Below are 20,778 nucleotides of genomic sequence, written 5' to 3'. Positions count from 1 at the left end.
ACTGTTGATACTGAAACAATGGTTACATTCTTTGAAACCAAATCAACCCAAACAGAGAAAGCCGTCCAGACGTCTCGCTCCATGTACGAACTCCTCAAACACAGACCTTTCTCACCAATTATTTAAAACGAGTTGGAAAACTTTGTCCTGTGCTGCTGAGGAGCCTCCTGTGCACACACAGCTGGGACGTGCCCAGCACCCATGACTTTGTATGGAAACATAGCATTCTGAACTCTATATACAGACCCTGTAAACACAACAACAGCCTGCCCTTGAGATAAATGTTCTAAACTCTGCACTTGAGATCAACATTATAAGTAGGCCGCAGGCACACGCTGCTCTTTTAGCCTCACACAAAACATGTGATCAATCTCAAATATGTGCATGCACTGTAGATTAGCACTGACCCCCACCCAAACGCTCACACTCACACACACACACACACACTGAGCGGCCGCGAGGGTAGTTTCCCATAAGTAGCAAACCCCCCTCTGAGCATCATATTGCAATCATTTAAAGCCCTACTACTGAAACACAACTAGCTAATTATGGTGTCTACATACCTTCCCCCCCCCCCCCACCCCCACATACATTTTCCATGCTATGTCTACATCAGTTACCCTCAACGCTCAGCTACCTGACCCAATTCTTTTTCCATGCTATGTCTCAGCTTGTCCACATCTAATGCTTGTATTGCTGAGAACAGATTTATGTTCAGCTTCCCCCACAATCTTCTCTTATTAGACTAAAAAGATCAATAAACCAGGGTCTCAGCGGTCCGATTTAAGACTGAAATCGCTCTGGATTAGTGCTTCTACTGAACAATAAATATATACATATAGAAATGTAAAGTAAACCACCTCCCAGATGCATTTTGAAAGCTTCTTTTATGTCTTTTCCCATGTTACATTATGACTGCACTTTATATCAGCCAGCAGCACTAATACAAATTAACTCCTCAATGGAAATGATTATCAGAATTTTGAGATGAGAGCATACCTCAGCCTGTGTGTCGGTGTCACAACATGGTAATGTAGGTGTCGAGCTTCGGCCTGATTCTAACAGGGCCTCTGTGTGACAAGCTGTGGCCCCTGACTGGGCCTCATCTTCCTGGGGCCTACAGACCTGCGCCTGGCTTGTCTCTGTCTGTGTAAATAGGCTCTGCAGCAGTCCTGGCTCAAGTTGGTCCCAGGCCTGGTCTCTGGACATGAGCGGAGGAAAGTCCAGGGCAGAGCCGTCCGACTCCCAGTCACTGTCCCCTGTCACAGAGCCAAGGACAAACTCTACCCCATCCATCCCAGACTGGGTCCCTTCAGAGTACGAGTCCAAGTCCAGCTCCTGAGTATCCTCGCAGGCTGAGCCCACATCTGAGCGCCCAGGTTGGGGCCGTTCAGGTGCTGCCATGTAAACAAAGCTGTCAGGGGAAAGGAAGGCTCCCTCCTCCTCCTCCTCTGGGTCTGGGCAGCAGGGAGGTTTGGGGATAGGACTTGGGGGAATGGAGTCCTGAAGCGGAGAGGGGGGGCAGTCACTGGGGTACTGGGGAGGTGCAGACACAGCCAGGTAAACAAAACTATCTGATATCACGAAGGCCTCTGAGTCTTTACTGTCCAACCCAGCACCACAAGAGCCCAACTTAGAGGGAGACTGAGGTAAATCGGAGGGGGGCGGTGAGCCTGCATGTTGAGGGTGTGGTGGAGGAACAGAGTCTGATTTTGGGGTGCTAGCTGTCACTTCTGATGTAGTTTCCAGATGTGGGTCTTGTCCAGGCATGTCCAGTCCTGAGACTACATCTGTGGGGACGACAAGGTTCTGAGTCTCTGATGAAGAGGACGTCCCCTCTGTGTCACAAGTTATTGCTGTGGCAGGCTCGCTAACCTCTGAGGGGACTGGATCTTCTGGACAGGAAGTTTGAACATCAACATCCTGTGTACATTCATTGTCGATTTCTTTTATAACCGCGTGCAGAGGCTCAGGGGAGTGATCCATAAGAACTCCCTCGCTACTGTCCAAACTTGGCTCAGATTGGTCATACACATCCCACTCTGTTCCTAACTCCTCTTCCTCTTTCAGTTCTCCTTCATCCTGCTCAGTCTCCTCCTCCACTTGCTCCGCCTCCTCAGCGTAAGGGTTCAGAGGGCTGCGAGATGGAGAGGAAGCTCTCTCCTCACAATCCTCTACATCGCGGTCTGATGATGCCCCACTATCAGGGTCTGTTTCAGTCTGTGCAGGTCTCTCCTGTTCACAGTCTGTCTGAGTGATGTCACTGATACCAGTTCTGTCCGGCTGGGACATGTGGACTCCACTGGAGTCTGACTCCACTTGTTGACCAAGAGCCGAGTCAGTTGGGTAACTCGTCTCTTCCTCCTCTACCTCTGCCTTATCCTCATTGTAGTCAACATCGCACTCTTCATCAATGACACCATGTTCCTTTTCACAGTCTTGTGCTCGCATCAAGTCAAAGTTTGTAATCTCCTCTATGTGCTCAGGGTGATTTAAATTCGAGTCTGTTGTAAAGCTTTCAAAACCCAGTGCAACACTATCAGCTTCTACAGAGTTAACTGCAACTAGAGGAAGAGTTCCTTCAAAATCTGCCCAGGCAGTCTCACCTTCCTCCTCTCTCTCCTCTTCCTCTTCCTCTAAACAAGGAAGTGTGTAAGGATCAAGAGGCTCAGGGTCTACACTCATCTCCACTCCCTCCTCTCCTTCATCCTCCTGACATTGCCGCTCCAGCTCTAGGAAGAGGTCGTCTGACTCGGCCACTGAGCTGGGGCAAGGTGAGGCACCGGCGCCCCCGGGGCCTCCAAACCCTGAAGGGGGCGTCAGTACAGGCCAATGTCCAGAAGAGCCTGTTAAATCCCATCCCTCCGATTCCAGTGTTTCCCTATCCCAAGGCTGGTCAATGATCTCCCTATTCTCTAATTTAAGAACTGCCTCCCACTCCCTTTCCTCCCTCTGAGCTCTCTCCTCCTCTGCTTTGTCCCTTTCTTTTTTCCATGCCTCCTCCCTCTCAATTATTTTCATGCACTCTTCCTGTTCTTCTTCATCGAGCTCTTCGAGTATCCTGCGCTCGTCCTCCTCGAATTTGAGCTCGGAGGCCGTGCGTTCTCTGAGCTCACCGCCCTGAGCACCCCAGCCGAGAAGCCCCTCATCACCCCCCTCCTGACTAATACAGGGGGAGAGAGGCAGACCTCCATATACCAACCCCTCCTCCTCCTTCAGGAATGGAGACGGGGGATCAAGGAGATAAAGTGATTCTTCATCTGTGTTGCCATCCTCACCCATTAGGGGAGGCAAAGGGGGGAGCATGGGGAAGTTGTGCCTCAGCCCCAACTGGGTTCTTTTCCCAGTTGTTAAACTGCGGGGCCATGTGCGGGCCTTGGTGGGAGGGCAGAAGACTGGTTTTGGTGGGATGAGAGGAGCACTGTCCCCCTGGTCCTGGTCCAAAAGAGGCGAATCCCTCTCTGAGTCTGAGGTCTTAACGGACTCAACAGGCTCCTCTGGGATTTGCCTGATTCTAGCTTTAGAAGAGCTCGTAGTCCATCTGTGCTCCTGCCCTCTTCTCTCTACCTGTCTGGATATACTGGGGCTGTGCTGGGGTGTGCTTCCAGAAACCTGGGGGGGCTGGGTCTGGCTAAAGGCAGGTAACTGTTCTTTGGAAGGAGATGGCACCATGTGAGTCTGTTTGTGTTGCTTCTGCAGCAGAGGATGAACCTGCTTTTGCCTGCTGAGAGGATGCTGCTGGAGAGGAGGCACGGGGCTGACTGTGGGTGTCAAAGAAGGCGAGGAGGAGACAGGAGGAGTGTGGGGAGCAGATGAGAGCGGGGAGGGCGTGTAAGGAGGTAAGGAAGGAGTGGATGAGGTAGGGGTGGATGGGGGTAGGTGAGAAGGAATGGGCTGTAGAGGAGAAAGAGGAATCCCTGCCCCCGATAAACGCTTCTCTGCTCCTTCAACAGATGAGAACTCAAGTCTTTCTGCAAACTCTGGGTAACTTGGGGGCATAAAGGCTTTCCAAGAGCGCCGGTTTGGATTGTCCTTCTTATCGCCACCCTGATGCCGCCTCTTGGCCACTGCAGCCACCCCACCAGAGCCAGATGAGGATGGAGCAATAGGCAAACCTGAGCCTACAATACCAACCGGAGGTGACATAATCTGCGGATCACCAGTCAGCTTTAAGGCATCAAAGATCACCCTCTCATCTAGTTTCTTCACTCCTCCGGCATTATCTGCATTCCTGGAGACAAAAACACCTCCTATATCAGCTCCAATGGTGCCATTACTGGATAGTGTACTTCCCTCTCCTCTCACCTCCCCACCAGAACCAAGAGTGCTCCTGGAGGGTTGACACAGTTTGGTCCCTTGGTCAATCTGTTCATTGATGCGCATGGTATCATATATGGATCGCTGGGGGACGTAGCAGTCCTCTATGTATGCCTCATCCTCATCACCCTTTCCAAGGCAGCGAGGGTTCTGCCTCAGGCAGTCCGGGCGGCTCAGGGGTTTCCCCATACTGTACTTTTCACTGGTTCTGGGCTGCCACAGAAACCCTGTAGTGGTTGTGATTTAAGGTGCAGGTGTGGCAGGGCACTTGGAGAAATTCAATTTCAAAAAGTAGACAAAAAAGGGGCCTTTGTGGAAAAGGAAATGTCCCAAGTCCAATAATCCACAAATCACACAGTCCATTTGGCTGCAAACAACAAATCCTTCAGGTTTCACATTCTACATATAAATGTTCTCATCCACAGTCTCATTCCACCGGTGTGTTCTGACGTTCCTGCCTATGTCACTTCAACTGGTCTTTCTGAGATGCTTTGTGGCATCAGTGAGGGCGTGAGGGAGACAGCCCACCTCCTCGGCACCATATTAATCAGCAGCTCCGTTTATTTGAAAGGCTGTTTAGGAATGAGGGAAAGGTGGAGGGATGAACAGAGTGAGTAAGGGAAAGAAATAGTCATGATCTCCCTCTCTGAGAAGTACAAAGTCTAAGGTGAGGTGAGTGCCATGCAGATAACATCCCTTTGTTTTGCTGTCAGAAACACAGAGTGCTGCCGTCTCCTCCATATTCATACACAGCAACTCATTCCATGACCCCTTTTTTTACTCTCCCTATGCTCCTGCCTCTCTCCTCTCCGGTCTCCTCTCCTCTCTGTGCACAACAGGAAAAGCGAGAGAGGGCTTGGACAACTTCGACAGCCTCAGTGAGAGGCAGGCAGGGAAGTGTAAAAGTCTCCTTTTAAGGTGAGAAAACCCACTCTCTGTTATATAAAAGAAAGGCTGCGTGGGGTGCAATGAATAGGAAAGTACAATGCTCCATGGATTTGTTTCACTTTTATCTTCCTTTGTTCCAAAAAGGTTTCTCGCAGGAAAAATGAATGACAATATGAAATCCAGTAAATGAAAGACACAAAAACACAGAAAATGTCTTTCCTTCAGAGCTGTCTGAGGCACGGAAAGCCAACTTGAGAAAAATATGAAAATAGAAATCCCTTTACCAAGTCACTGCCACTTTGTGGTCCGGTGAGTGTTCGAGCAGTCCATAGCTTTTCTTTTTCTTTTTCTGTCATCCGCTTCCATCACAAAGAATCAGGGCTTTGTGCCTGCAGGACAATCCCTAATTTTGTCTAAGACATTATCGCAGTCATCATTAGTGAACGGAAATCAACTCTATCATCCACACAACAGTCTAGTATTTGAAGAAAATTCTAAATCCAGAACAAAGGGAAAAGCAGTCCGCTTTTGCGTGAAGAAATCCCTGTCAATGTTTCAATTCTTGTCTTTTATCTCGCTTTGCTCTCTCTCTCATCCTCAGCTCACCCACAGCTCCAGGGGAGAGGTGGTACAGTAGATTGAAAGCAGGCAGGATCTTGGAGGGGGTGAGGCTGGAGTGAAAGAGGGCATCTGGGGGTAGATAGGAAAAGGGGGGCTCGGGGGCTGGATCCTGGACCAGCCAGGCGAGCAGGCAGGCGAGCAGGGCAGAGCAGTGAGTCGTGGGACTGTATCCAGAGGGCAAAGACCCAGACAGCCCTCCCAGCTCCAGTCCAAGCTTTGCTTTGCAGGCAGCGTCTTCCTCCTCTTTACGTGCAGACAATCCCAGGACACGCTCCCTTCCCATTCGCTCTTTCTTTGCCGTAGTCCTCCTCCTGCTCCTGACTCCGTACTGAGAATGAAACAAAGTGCCACGCAATCCCAGTTCCTCTTCTCTTCTTTTTCTCTTTGAGTCGTGTGCTCTCCTCTTTCTTTCACTCCCAGTCTCTGTTCTCAGGCCACTACACAGCTGAAATGGTTTGCAGCTGCTAAAAAAAATCTCCCTCTTTTCCTCTCACTCTCGCTCTCTTGCTGCTCCCCCTTCGTCTCCTCTCTCTCTCACTCACTCACTCACTCACTCACATGTCCCTTCTCTCTCTCTCTCTTTGCTCGCTCGCTCACTACCTCCCTCCCTGCTCTCTCGCTGTTTGTGTTTGAATTCAGCTCCGTTTGTTCTGTTTCCTGCAATGGTATTAAAACACAGGAAGTGCTCCAATCTTGCTGGTTTCCTCTCTCCCGAAAAAAAAAAGGAGAAAAAAAAATACACGAGTCGGAGAGACAGAGAGAGTGTGAGAGAGAGTGAGAGACAGAGGCGTGGGGGAGTTAGGTAGCGATAGAGAGGGAGGCCGGGTGCTAAGAGGGGGCGTGGAGCCAGAGAGAAACACAGTTGTGCAGAGGAGGAATTTGTTCATTACCAAAAAATATCAGCTGAATACAGGGACGCAGCTGATTATCCCACGCTGAGCAGCGAGCAACATTCTGCTATTAAAACTGTTTCTAAATACATAAAGGAGGAAAAATACAAAGAGGAATGAATTAAAATGCTTTAATACACTATAATGGAATCCAGATGAGGGTTTCCTCCAGGCAAAGAGGCAGTATATTGTACAGTATCTCACTTACTCTGCCTGTGACTGTTGCCAGATTTGGTGCGTTGAGAGGACGAGAGACGGGGGATAGAGATGTGAGATGGATACATTCATAGCTACATTCATCACAGCTTTGTAATCCACTCTTAATTCTCTAGGGGCAAACTGCCTCCCCTGTTGTGGGGCACAAAAACACTGTCCTCTGAGAGTGAAATGATACAGAAGCAAAGAAAAAGAAAGAAAAGAGGAATGGAGGTAGGGAGAGAGGGGGCGGGACTGCTAGCCGACAGGAGAGAAAGAGGCTTATCAGTAATGAGCTGTCTTTTTTCCCCCCGAAAACAATAGTCCAGGCTGTAGGCAGACAAGGAAGTGAGTCCAGTCCACTTTTATTCACTCCATTATTTCCTCCTTTGTCAGAGTTTTCCAAGGTTTCAGTGGAGCAACAATTCCTCAGTCCAACAGACGTAGAGTTGGTCCTAGCAGAAGAGCTGCTGGTGTAAAAAATAAATATGGAAAAGATGTAGACACACACTAAAGTCTGTGATATTCACAGGCTCCACTTGTGCATTCCCGTCTGCGCCTTCACTGAAACCCAATCCGGCTGGGGAGTGTGTGTGTGTGTGTGTGTGTGTGTGTGTCAGAGGGAGAGGGGCCAAGAGGAAAAGGGGCTGTGCACAAAAAAACAGCAGAGGAGGGGGGTGCTGTCTGTTTCTCCAAGATGCCACACAAATCCTCTGAACATTCACTCAGTCAGTCAGAAGGGGGATACCAGCAAACATGGCAACCTGCAGCCCAGGGAACTTTAAGCCACTTTGTTTTCCTCTTGTTATCCAAAGTTATAGGCTTCTCAGAGCCGGTTGTGGTGTTCCTCCTCCACCCTGTCCTCCTTCTCCTTGTTCTCTCTCCTGCCCTCCTTTCTCTGCAGTCTGTTTGTTTAAAGCAGTCTGGCAGAGCTGAGCTGATCTGAACCAAAGCACGCCTGCTCTTTTTTTTTTTGCCTTGTAACAAATTTCCAAAACTGACAAGAAGAGCTCTCTCTTTCTCAACTGTTGCACAGAGCAGCCCGTGGCCTGCATGTCAAATATGCTAAATACTCCACTCTTTCTTTTTAACTGCTCCCCCCCTCCTCCTCCCCCCTCCCCAGCCAAATCACCCACCCCCTCTCTGTCAGTTGCACTGCAGCTGTCATTGCCGCGTCCAAGGCAAACGTCTTTATAGAAACAAAAGGGGTTTGTCACTGGTTTGCTACACACACCCACACACCCACACACCCACACACCCACACACACACACACACACCACACACACACACACACACACACACACACACACACACACACACACACACACAGAGCTCACAAACTCTCGCGTGACCACGGCTAACCGACAATCCCCTCTACACAGACCACAACAAGATTTAAATCCAAGCATTCACAGATGTGGGCCAGCTACCAGGAGAGATGGAGGGACAGGCAGAGAGGGGGAAAAAGAACCAAAGTACAAACACATTAAAGAGTTAAGGAGACAGAAAGGACGGCGAGGGACTGATAAACAGATTAAGCTAGGTTAATTTGCTCATTCAAATGACCCACCCCCTTCTTCCTCTACCTCATTGATTGTAGACAGGGGCAAAGTCTGTGCCTCCACCCATGACCCCATCCATGATCTATTTAAAATTAAATTGATTAGTCAATTCCTCTGCAGACCTGCCTGCATCCCCCTCCTCTATTCTGATTTTCATTCATTCCTCAGTCGTCACGGCTGGTTAAAGAGCCACAGAACTGAGGAGAAGAGGAGGAGGGAGGGAGGGAGGGTGCTGAGAGAGGAGTGAAGGGACGAGAGGATTAGGAGTTTAATTTTCCCAGGGGGTCAACCTGTGGTGCAAAACTTTACTGCTGCACTTTGGATCGCAGCGTCCACTATTCACACATAACACTGCTAAAGTTAAAGGCTCGCGCTGCCATTGTCTGTGTCTGGAGGCTTGAAGCCACTTAGTGCAGCTAAGTGACATAAACACAAACACAGGTGGAGGGCACAAAGTACGTATTATTGACTTTTCTGGGTCATTTATTTGCTCATGGGGGAACACCTGTCGGCAGGAAAATATACTTTTCTCTGTTTCTCTCCTCTCGTTTCTCCCTCCCTCCCTCCCTCCCCCAAGCCAGAGTAAATCTATAATCCATCTCTTCAAAAGACTGTCATTTAATGTCATTTTCTTCCTCAGCGTCTTGTTTTTCAGTCTCTCTCCATCCGTCCCGCTCTTCCTCCCCCTCTGTGGTAATCTGGCAGCAGGAAGTATGTAGCTGCCATATCTCTCTCTCTTTCTCTCCTAACCCACCGTCCTTCCTTCTTTCCAACTCTCAGGGGTAGTTTTATATTAACTAGCAGACCATTTCACCTGCCTGTGTGTGTGTGTGTGTGTGTGTGTGTGTGTGAAAGCTTTTATTGTTCTCTCAGGCAGAGACGCAGACACAAAGAGACCTGGACCCTGCACACACACTTACCCAACATCACACAAAGACACACACACACACACACACACACACACACACCTCTAAGCAAATAAGGCACGCACCTCCACCATCATGCTCAATACCTTCAATAAACACACCATTCAATCATGTGCACACACGGTTTCAGACTTTGCAAATTTTGTGGCTGATTTGCTGTGTGTGTGTGTGTGTGTGTGTGTGTGGGGGAGTGTGGAGGTGGGCAGTTTCTTGTGTGCTTTTCAATTTAACGGTAAATTAGTCTGCATGCGCACACACACACACTCTCACACACATTCTTTTAGGCAAATAAAAACTTCACACTTTCCCTAGCCTGGCTTTCAGTGTGTGTGTCTGTGTGTGTGTGTGTGTGTGTGTGTGTGTGTGTGTGTGTGTGTGTGTGTGTGTGAGGTGGTGTGTTTTCATTCAGCCGGCAGTCTACGTTACCAATGGAGTTTAATGTGTGTGTGCGATTAATGCAGGGAAGACTTTCCACATTATAAACACTTTGGAGGTCAGTTCTTTGCTGTGGTTTACACCATTTGGGGACTTTGAGTGGTAAAAATAGGTTTATCCTCCTCTGTGACCTCCTCTTTCTCTCTCTCCCACACACACACACACACACACACACCTGTGAGGCTGCCTGCTGAGGTCCATGCTGGAGGTCATCTCTTTTTTTCCTGACGCGCACACACACACACACACACACACACACACACACAACCTCCTCCTCTCTTTTTCTTTGAGCCTCCTCCACCTCCCACACGGCAACACACACACACATCTGAATCTCCCCCTCACAGGGAACTTACACCACCACCACACTCCAGCTCCAGAAGCCTCTCGTTCAGTTTCTCTCTTCTTAAAAATGTACCTGTATAATTTAGTATGTTGCTGTAACTCAGCAGGTAGATAACCATCAGCACAAACTAAACAACCACCACTATAAACTTTATAGTCAACTGTACAGCATCTGGAGGGAAAACATGAATTATATATTTATAGTTATTTGTCCCATAATGTCTCTCTTTACAGTACATTTCTTCTACTTGCTGTGATGCACAATAATAATTTCACTTGAGAATTTCAAGCTAAAAGATAAAGGTAAAGTCATTTCTTACAAACTATAAGATGTGTTAAAGCTTATATGTGCCGTACTATGTTTTTTAACATTACTTACGACATGAGTTTGTCTCAGTATTTCTGTTCTCAGCCATGGGACCCATTTCATATTTATGATATGTGGCTGTACAACAATTAACTTCAAGTCGTTTTTAAAACAATTTCATCTTGGCCTCAAACTTAACACCTTTCTTGAGTATGACCGACACAAACGATGCATTTATTATACTTGCTATTCTAAAAGAAAACAATAATATATTATTTAGTCTTTTTGGTCATATTTTATATTAATATTTGTGCTAACTCATCTCAGAGCAGTATTCTGCATTCCACTGAACTGAGAGAAAGAGAGTGAAGAAAGAGAGTGAGGAGGCTGGGCCCAGTCACGGCATGCCTGTCTAATTCACAACAGCTGAAACAATACAGGACCTGAGAGTGGAGAGGCTAAGGACTTACACACAAACACACACACACACACACACACACACTGACACACCATCCCAGACATATTTAGATCATACAAGCCCAAGACATAACAATCACTTTCTCCATCTGTTGCAGATGCATACAGGGCTCATATAAACATAGGTGTGTGTGTGTGTGTGTGTGTGTGTGTGTGTGTGTGTGTGTGTGTGTGTGTGTGTGTGTGTGTGTTTGTGTGTGTACATGTAACAGCAGGTTACAGGAAAAATTGGCCGGATGAATCAGGTTATATGATTAGAGAAATTATGTTAGCATGATCCAATCAGCCTCTTAGAGAGACACAGACAGAAATAAGAGTCACGCACACACAAATAAAAGTTTTCACACACACACACACACACACACACACACACACACACACACACACACACACACACACACACTAATGGACATGAATATGCAGACACAAAGTAGTCCAGGAAAATCCAGAGCCTGTAAACAGCAGTGCGGTCCAGATGACGTATGACTTGGATTAGCAGGGGAGTCACGGGAGGGTTACTGGGTTCTGACATACTGAACTCTCCTGACAGCACACACCACCCCAAAGTTTGAATCAAGCTTTAAAACTAGTCCTGCTGAAACTCATTAGCTACAGTCAGACCTTAAAGGACTTAACTTCCTCCAGCAGTGTTTACTCTTTCTCAGCTTCTTTCATACTTTGGATTTCGAACATTTTCTTGTCGTTAGTTTCCTCGTGTGGTTTTGATTATTTACATAACCTACAGCAGGGTCAGCGATGAGGTTTAACTATGGGACAGTTCTTCTCAGTATTGTTCAATGCAGGGCCAACACAGAAGATCTATTTATTAATTTAAGATTTTATAGAATGTTTTTTATAGTTTTACCTGAAGGAAGATGTAATTTTCCCATCAGACACTGGGTGCTACAAATAATTACCTTAGACAAAAACGTATGTTTGTAATATTTGTGTATGTTTTGTCTAATACTACAAGACTAATGTTGATCCAAACTCAACATACAGTGACCTGTTTCATTTCTGCTTCAACAAAAATCCTGTTGTAGCTTTATTTTTTCAAATCAGCACCATGTCTGTTGAGACTGTTACCTATTCGTGTTTGAGACACAAATCATTGATCGTGTTTGTTGATACAAGGTCATATTGTATATTGGATTGGATTTGGCCGGCGGGCTGCTGTTTGCCCACCACAGGCCTGCAGTAAATGTTCAGCGTGATGAATGGAGAGCAGGAGCAGAATGCTGTATTTCTTAAGACATAAAACATGAAGAGGTGAAATACTGATGGGTTTCAACTACAGAAAATGTGCATCAGCATTAAAAGACTTTTTTCATTTAGACCCTTTTGCAGTAACCTTTTGAAAGCTGGACTCTCAGTTTTACATGACTCGACTGATTTATTATTTCCAGACCTGAACATCTCTGACTCATCCACATTAAATATGGTCTCTCTAGAACACATCATGCGATACATTGCATGGCTTTGTTTCAACACAAGCGGAAAAAGGTAACTTTACAAGCGACAGATGTTTTGGACAGACTGTAAGGTCAAAAATTGTATCTGACTTACTAACTGCTAATTACTAAAATCTACAATTCAAATGTCTGAGCAGCTTCATAGGTGAAAATGAGGACACACTCCAGCTTCACAGCATGGGTCAAAAGACAACCAGGGAGCTGCTGGCCCAGTTTGGCTCGACTTCTACACCCATCATTAAATAGTTGCTGACACAGTCGGTGTGGGGAAGGACAGTGAGTCACAGGCGCACAGAGATTCTCTGGAGTAAAGACTGCAGGATGATGAGGTGGAGAAGAGAAACTATAGGAGGATAAAATGAGGGAGAGGAGGGAGAAGGAGAGAGAAGGGGTGAAGACAGGGGGAGGCGTGCGGTCATGATTTAGGACGGGGATTTTCACAAACATGTGTACGCAAAGACACACAAAGACACACACACATGCCTCCTTCTGCTGTCACCCAGACTAACCAGCCCTTCCCAGGAATGTCCATCTGCAGCTACGGCTTTAGAGCCTCGTAATGCCCCTCTGCTAAAACACCAGCGAGTGTGTGTGTTTGTGTGAGTGTGTGTGTGTGTGTGTGTGTGTTTTCTCATCCCACCCAGAGACTGTGTCAGCTGCTTAGGGACGGAGGGAGTCAGGGGCATGCAGAGGGATGTTGATGCCACACCCTAAAATGTGTGTGTGTGTGTATTTGTGTGTGAGGGTGGGGTGAGGAGACAGCTGAGATTCCGGTTTCACCCCGAAAAAGACAGGAATTAGAAGCATCCTCTGATGCAGAGAACATGCACACACACCTCTCGTCAGCCCACGGAGCAACCCCTAAATACAAACACAGATTCCACAGTAGCACATATGTGCAGACAGGACGCCCATGTATAAACATATACACGATAAATAGCACAACTCTGACTGGGACACAGAGAGACAGAGAGGGGGCGTCATCTTCAACTTCCATTATCTTCCATCAATTGTTTTTGTTCTCATTAGTGCTGATATAATACCAGAGTTTAAATACAACATTTTTTTTTCAACACTTCACTTATAAACATATTTTTCTGGAAAAAAAAAAAAGTTTTAATCCAACAAAAGCGGGCAAATTACTCCAATCCTCAGTGTTCATCTTGTGTGCTGAGTTGTGCCCCAGTTTCAAACACTACTCAAAACATTCTTGTATGAAGCAGCTTTAATTCTTGATTTCAATGCTTTTATCTTTGGTTTGTAGTTTTGACTTTATTTTCTCTGGTCTGCTTTATTGATTTTATTGTTTTAAAAGACATATTTGTAATTCTCCCTGTTATACTTGCCTTGCTAATTGACACTTTCCTCTCTGTGTCTTTTATTGCCTTGTTTTATTTTCATGTTTGTACGGCACTTTGTAGCTCTGTTTTGAAAAGTGCTATACCAATAAAGTTATTATTATTATTATTATTATTATTAATTGTCTAATCACAAATAACCTGGTTGTGAAATAAAATAAAATATAATAAAATAAGTTGAGTGTGAAAGACAAACACTTTAAAAAGTTAAAATTTCTATATGTAATATATATTATAATATATGACTGGTTGTTTATGATATATTTCTTTTAATTTTAAAGTTTCTCTTCTCATCTTTGTCATTTCTTGTATGATAAACCTGATGAAGGTCACAGTCAAAACATATTAGTCTCTTAATAAAGTTGTTGGAGTTTTGACCTCATCAACATTTCTGATTTAAATCAGGAACTATCTGATCAAAGGAATAAGTAATAAACATTATTAATCTGACCAGTTACTTGGTGCAACAAAGATATTTACCACCACGGGACAGTGATCTAAAAACTTTTGGACCCCACTTTGCGTATGTGTGTGTGTGTGTGTGCTCATTTTTGACAGAAGAGAGAAAGACACAGAGGAACAGTGTTTTCGCTCTTGACCCATTCATTCTCTGTGAGATCACTGTTGGGAAGTTTAAACAATAATCTGACAACATCACCTCCCTCTCCCATGACCCCTCATCCCCCTGGTTGCCTTCCACACACCCTCACACACACACACACCCACACACACACACCCCCCTCGTCCCTAGCCCCCTCGTCTTTCTAAGCATCGGTATGACATCATCCCTGTGGATTGGAAATGGGGTCTGATGGGGGAGGGGAAGGAGGAAGAGGAGAGGGGAGAGGGGTGGCCTGGTCTGTTTTGGAGCCAGACAGACATGTTTAGGTTTGAAATGAGCCGAGTTGGATCGGTTACAGAGGAAGAGAGGGACAGGGAGAGGGAGAGAAGGCAGAGGGAGGTAGAGACAAAGCGGGAGAGGAGAGGAGTGTGGCTTCAAAGGGTGGACCAAAGATTTTCACATCTTTTTTTCTCCCTCTATCCCTCTTTAGACTATTAGAGCAGGATGGAGGTAATATACAGTGTAATACAGAGAGAAGATAAAATGAAAAAAGGGTCAGTTAGAGGACAGAAGAAATATGTGAAGAACCCTCTCACTGTTTCCCCTCTATCCCATTATTTCCTTATCTTTCTCCGTGCCTCGTGATCCCGCTCTCCATGACGATCTGCCGTCTCTCTCTGATTGACTCTTATCTTCTGCCCTTTTCTCTCTTCTCAACAATATCCCCCCTGCTATCCTCCCTTCGTTACCCTCCCTATAAATACCCCTCTGCCCCCAAATAGAGTGACAGACCATTTCTCCATGCTCTACATACCCCGCAGACAGTAGCTATTATACATTCTGCCCCTGCTATTACTTTTGCACCCAGTCTGGCATCAGTCTGTCTGCACCTCGGCTCTTCGTTCACAGCTTTAATGGAGGAACATCATCTTCTTATTGATTCTTTCTCTTCTTATCTTATTGATTCTTGAAGAGAGCACGGACACAGAGAGAAAATAATACAAACAGCACAAACCAGATGTCTTGATTTACTTATGAGAAAATTATTAGAATGAATAAAATTATAACAATAACACAATTTTTAAATCAGTTTTTATCCTCTGTGGACCATGAATGTCTGAACACAATTTCATGTCCAAACAACTGAGATATTTTGGTCTGACGCAGCCACTCGTAGAGGCGCCCTGCTAGCATGGCTTAAATTACACTGAAATGTGTGTTTATAATACATATTATAACAAAATCTGGTCCTCAAACCACAGGTCATTGTCGCCGCGACACAAATATTGCACAGCAGGTCAATCAGCAGTAGTCTTTTTGTCTGTAATGCTCATTTTTTAAATTCAATACAGGGATCAAAAAGAAAACCTGCTGGTGACGCTGCTCATAATGAGTTCCTGGGGTTTGATGGGAAAATCTCTCCATATGCAGCGGGTTATAGGAGGAAAAAACATATTCATCGCCTCTTTGAATCATTTAAATGTCTGGACTAGAATATATCTTTCATTACTCAGAGTCAGGCGACATGTTAGCGCACCTGTAAATGTGATCACTGACATGATTCGTGTTAACTGCACACCAGAGAAAACACATGGAACAGCTTCACACTCTTTGTCTGATCTGGATCTCTCTCTTTTCAAGTGCAGCCTATTTAGCTTTTCACAGCTCTCTCTGTCTCTCCCTCTCTCCATCCTCTCATCATTCACCCTCTCACCGCCTCTCTGTCTCCTCTGTCTGTTCTCTGCCACACATGCACTCGACTTGCTCTCATTAAAAGACCTGCGAGGGGGAAGGAGAGAAAGAAAGAGACCCAGAAACAGGCTGAGAGACTGAAGAAGAAACAAGCACACAGACAGAGAGGTAGGACAAGAGGGGGATGGTGAGGGCAAACGAAGATGTTTCACTAAATATCCAAATAATCAAACAGAGAGATGAAAAGAAGAAGAGGGAGCAGGAATGAAAAAGCAGGAACTAGGATGAAGAGAAACAGAAGCAGAAGTGTCTCATTAAATGGAAAAAAAAAATGTTCTTTGATCCACCCACACATCTTAACAACAGTGGAGCCGATCACTCTCCAGGGAACGAGCAGGACACCTACTAAATTTTTCAAATGCATGAAAATGATTAGTGCTCATATCGCATGAATCATCAATCATCTTCAAAAAAGCATAACCTTTCTTCGAGCATCAGCAGATGGGAGAAAACGGTTAAGTGTGCTGGCTGTGCGTGGGACTCGTGCATACTTCTCCTGAGCGCTCACATACTTACATAGTTTTCCAAAGTGGACAGGATGTTACATCATGGCCAGAAAATGCGCTCTTAAATGATAGTAGTCGCACTGAAAGAGCGGTCTGTACAAACCATGAAACGAGCAGGGGAGTAACGCAATAAAACACAATGGATGTGCCGGCGAGGCACATTCCTGAGGTCAGCTCCACAGTAAAGCTGAATTTCTCTTTAAATATAGAAACAAGCTACAGTCATTTTCTGACTTAATGCTAAAATATCACAAGAAGGAACCAATATACAAATAATCATGTGCAGATTTTATTTATTCATTTTGACCCTGTGTTTTAGGAAAACGTCTCAGGATTTCTTCTTCGCCTTCATTCTTTACTTAGAATAAATCCGAGTGTAAACACACTAAACATAACAAACTTTATAAACAGTGACTTCCTAATGTTGCATCCACTGATGCAAATAGAAGACATCTCTTCGCCCAATATTTATTTACCAGTAGTTTAGACATGTCTTAAACAATTTAAGTTGTTTACGATGCCACACGTTTTACTGATTCCAGCTTCTGCACTGTGAGGATCTGCTGCTTTTCTGTTTTATTGCAAATGTAAATTGAAAATCTGTTGGCTGAGGAGGTAACACTGGGCTCTAAAATATTGATGACAATGTTTCACTGATTCTTTAATTAATCAAAAAAGTCATAGACAGATTCATCTATACTAAAAATAATCATTAGTCATTCCTGTTTACATACTTGAAATCATATATTTGTGCTCAACATGTAGTTAATGCAACTTGTCATATCTTGGTCTGAGTCGAGTAATTTGATTGGCCTAAAGCACATTCTGACAATCCAATTAAATTCTCAATAAACAAGTCCAGCTGCTGGCTGAAGAAGCTCTGCATGACTACAAATAAAATATTTTCTGTGTGCTGCAAACTGCAGTAAAAACAAGTCAGTTAGTTTAAATGCACTGTGCAAAAGCCAGACTACCACTGTGTCCTCAAACGCCATCCTGCACTTTACAATAGCTGACTGCTGCTTGAGGTAAATAAAACAACAACAACAACAGAGAGGCAGTACAGACAAGTGTTGCTAACACACACAAGATAAAGGAAAACAGAGATGTGTGATTTGCTCCAGTATCAAATTTAAATCATCATCTACCATCACAATGACGGGGCTAACGAGTTCAAAAGGCAGGACGGGCGGGGCCTGAACATTATGAACAGGGAGGAGTATGATGTGTGTTTATAAGGAGGAGAGAGAGAGAGAGAGAGAGAGAGAGAGAGAGAGAGAGAGAGACAAAGAAAGAGAGTGTGTTGGTGGGAAATGTTTAGGAAAACGCAGAGAGCATCATAACTGTCCTTGAGGGGGAAAAGCTGCGTGATTCAGGAGCGTGTCAGGGATTTCAAAGAGATGCGTGACTCAACTAATCACTGCCTCCGACTCCTGACACACACACACACACACACACACACACACACACACAGAGACCCTTACCTCACGCTCTCTGGAGGTATGAGCGAGAGGAAATGATGGATATAGACCTCCACAGAGGCTCAACAAATATTGAATGTCTCTCTGTCACACACACACACACACACACACACACACACACACACACACACACACAGACACACACACACACATTTTCACCCCGAACTCCATCAGATTCTCTCCTGTTCTTACTCACAGACTCAAGTGGATATTATAACTGCCAAAGCAAATGACTAACACACCTGCATTCACACACACTGCTCCAGGACGTACTGCAGTACATGACAAAGAAAACCCTAAACCAAATGGAATTATGAAGAAAGAGGAGAATAAGAAAATAAAGAACCACAGCTCTGTGGGATTCCACTGTAACACTGCCACCTCACAAACACACAGCACACTCATACCCATACACATCACCTCCACGTAAATAACCAGCAACAACAAAAGTCCATCCTACCTTGAACTCCTGCAGCTGCTGTTTGATCATCTCCACCTCTGTGCCGACGATGCCCTGCGCATTCAGCCCCTCCTCAGCTCTTCCCAGCAGGCCTTGCAGCTCAGCCACCAGCCTGTAGAACTCCCGGACCCTCCCGGCAGCGTCCTCGATCTGGTCCAACCTGGCCTGGCCGCGCTCGCTCAGCTGGCAAGAACAGAATCAAAGAAATCAGTGACCTGATAAAACCAATCCATGCAGGAGGCATGATATGTTTTTGAATAACTAAACAGTGGATTCATCAAAGAGCTAATGTGACACAAAGTTAATGCATTAAAATTCTTACATGTCTTAATATCAAAATGTCAAGATCTCGAATATTAAATTCACTCACACATAAATTAGATCAAATGACCTGAGTCATTGCTGAAGAATAAATTAATATATTAAAGCAAATTTACACAAAAATAGAGAAAATGAGAACACTTAAAAAAAAACAAAAACAAAAAAAAACACTGCCACCACTGCATCATCCTTCTCCTCCTCCCTCACCTTTCCGGCTTGGCGGCTCAGAGCTTCAGTCTCCCTCCTGAGAGCCAGGAGATCAGGGGAGGAGCCCTCTCGCCGCAGCATGGTGGTGCACTCCGACGTGTGACCCTCCAGCTCCGACCTCAGGTTGGTCAGACGGGACAGGAAGCCCTTCAGGGCATCTGCCTGAGAGGCCAGGGAGTCGGCATCACGCCCAACAGGGCTGAGGGAGTCCAGTTCATCGTCAAGGTCGGCAAGGCGAGAGAAGACATCGCGCACGTGTGACTGGACCTCGCCGACGCCCTGCAGACGAGACTCCAGGGAGGAGCAACAGTGTTCGATCTGATGGGGAGAGGAGGACGGAGGAAAAGCACAACAGGTGTTAAGAGAAGCACAGTCAAGTTTGTGCATCACAATTTCAAAATACAAAATGAAACTCCTACATTCCAGCTGAAGGACGGTGTCTGCTCACTGTAGTACTTTTTATTCAAGGAGTCAGACCCAGTCAAAGGTGGAAGATGAAGATTTAGTTGATTTTGAGCAACTCTTTCAAATTAAATGTGCAACTATAAATGGGTTCACTCAGAAACATTTTTTGGAGAGCAGCTGCAGGGCCAACAAAACTGTAACTGTACCATCAATGAAAGACAGTGATGATATCTGAGTCATACAGAACAGACTTCCTCGTCAAACCACATATTAATCAGACAAACAGAAGCCTGTGTGGTCATATTTTCTCTTTCAAAACTGGACAAATCACTGCAGCAGAACAATGTGTAACCGAACCAGGAAGTGATTCAACACAACAGCAAATGAAAATAGACTCTGTCAGTGTAGGTGCAAGAACGAGACAACGGTAACGTTATCTAAGAGAAGACTGATCTGCATCATCTCCTGCAGCACAGCAGCTCTGTCAGATCAATATTTCAAAAAGAGAAATAAAACATCTCAGTGAACAACAGCACGGTCTGATGGTTTTTAATATACAGCTCCTGTGATGGCTCTAACCTTAAATGGAATATTTGGAGGCTGTATTGCAGAAAATAGATGCAATACTGTGGGTGCTGAATTCTCTCTGCTCAGGTTCAAACCGTGATTAAGTGTTGAATGTCCACAATGACCATATATGACTACTGTAAGTCTAATGGCCAAACTCTACCGACAGCTTTAGCTGCTCTGCTCTCTCTCAGCTCACTGACACTTGTCTTCTAAGCACCCACACACACACACACACACACACACACACACACTAGATGTGACACCCTCTCACACAGTGACCCTTGGTATAAATAGTTCCTCTAGTTGTACAACATCTCTTCACTCCAGACTAAATTGTGGAGGTTACATTAGCTCATAACTGTTATGACTCTCTTCTCCTCGTGTCCTGCTGCTTTTCCACAGCTGTCTGCTGGATGGATGATCCTTCGCTACTTTAATATATGGGTCAAGTATATTTCTGACATTAACTAGCCGTCACTGGTGATCTCTGGTTTGAGAGGAGGAAGAAAAAAATCAGCTATGATATAAAGTTAAGTACAGTGTTGAGAGCTGACACTAAGCTCCAAAGAGATACACTGTAAGTGTTAACAAGCCAAGTCCCGTGAATCTCATCAGTGCTCTGTGAATTTCAGCAATTCAAAAGAGAATAATGTCAAGAGAAGAACTCTTGTAATATGCTCGTACATTTTGCAGATGTAATTATTTGAGACATGTTTGATG

General features: G+C 45.2%; 1 protein-coding gene across 1 annotated transcript in view; it reads right to left on the bottom strand.

The window, feature by feature from the left end:
• The window catches only part of LOC111220828 (microtubule-actin cross-linking factor 1-like), a 114,709-nt gene that overhangs the window by 41,364 nt on the left and 52,567 nt on the right, over nucleotides 1-20,778 (bottom strand). The window contains exons 61-62 of the mRNA XM_022744065.1: nucleotides 19,084-19,401; nucleotides 18,556-18,738 (exon numbers count right to left, since the gene is read on the bottom strand). Of these exons, the coding sequence (XP_022599786.1) occupies nucleotides 18,556-18,738; nucleotides 19,084-19,401 (501 nt within the window). The remainder of the gene's footprint in view (nucleotides 1-18,555; nucleotides 18,739-19,083; nucleotides 19,402-20,778) is intronic.

Source organism: Seriola dumerili, unplaced genomic scaffold (genome assembly GCF_002260705.1).
Source record: "Seriola dumerili isolate Sdu_G_001 unplaced genomic scaffold, Sdu_1.0 BDQW01000078.1, whole genome shotgun sequence".
NCBI lineage: Eukaryota > Metazoa > Chordata > Actinopteri > Carangiformes > Carangidae > Seriola > Seriola dumerili.
The sequence above is the reverse complement of the archived record's forward strand: the minus strand, read 5'-3'. Positions and strand labels throughout refer to the sequence as shown.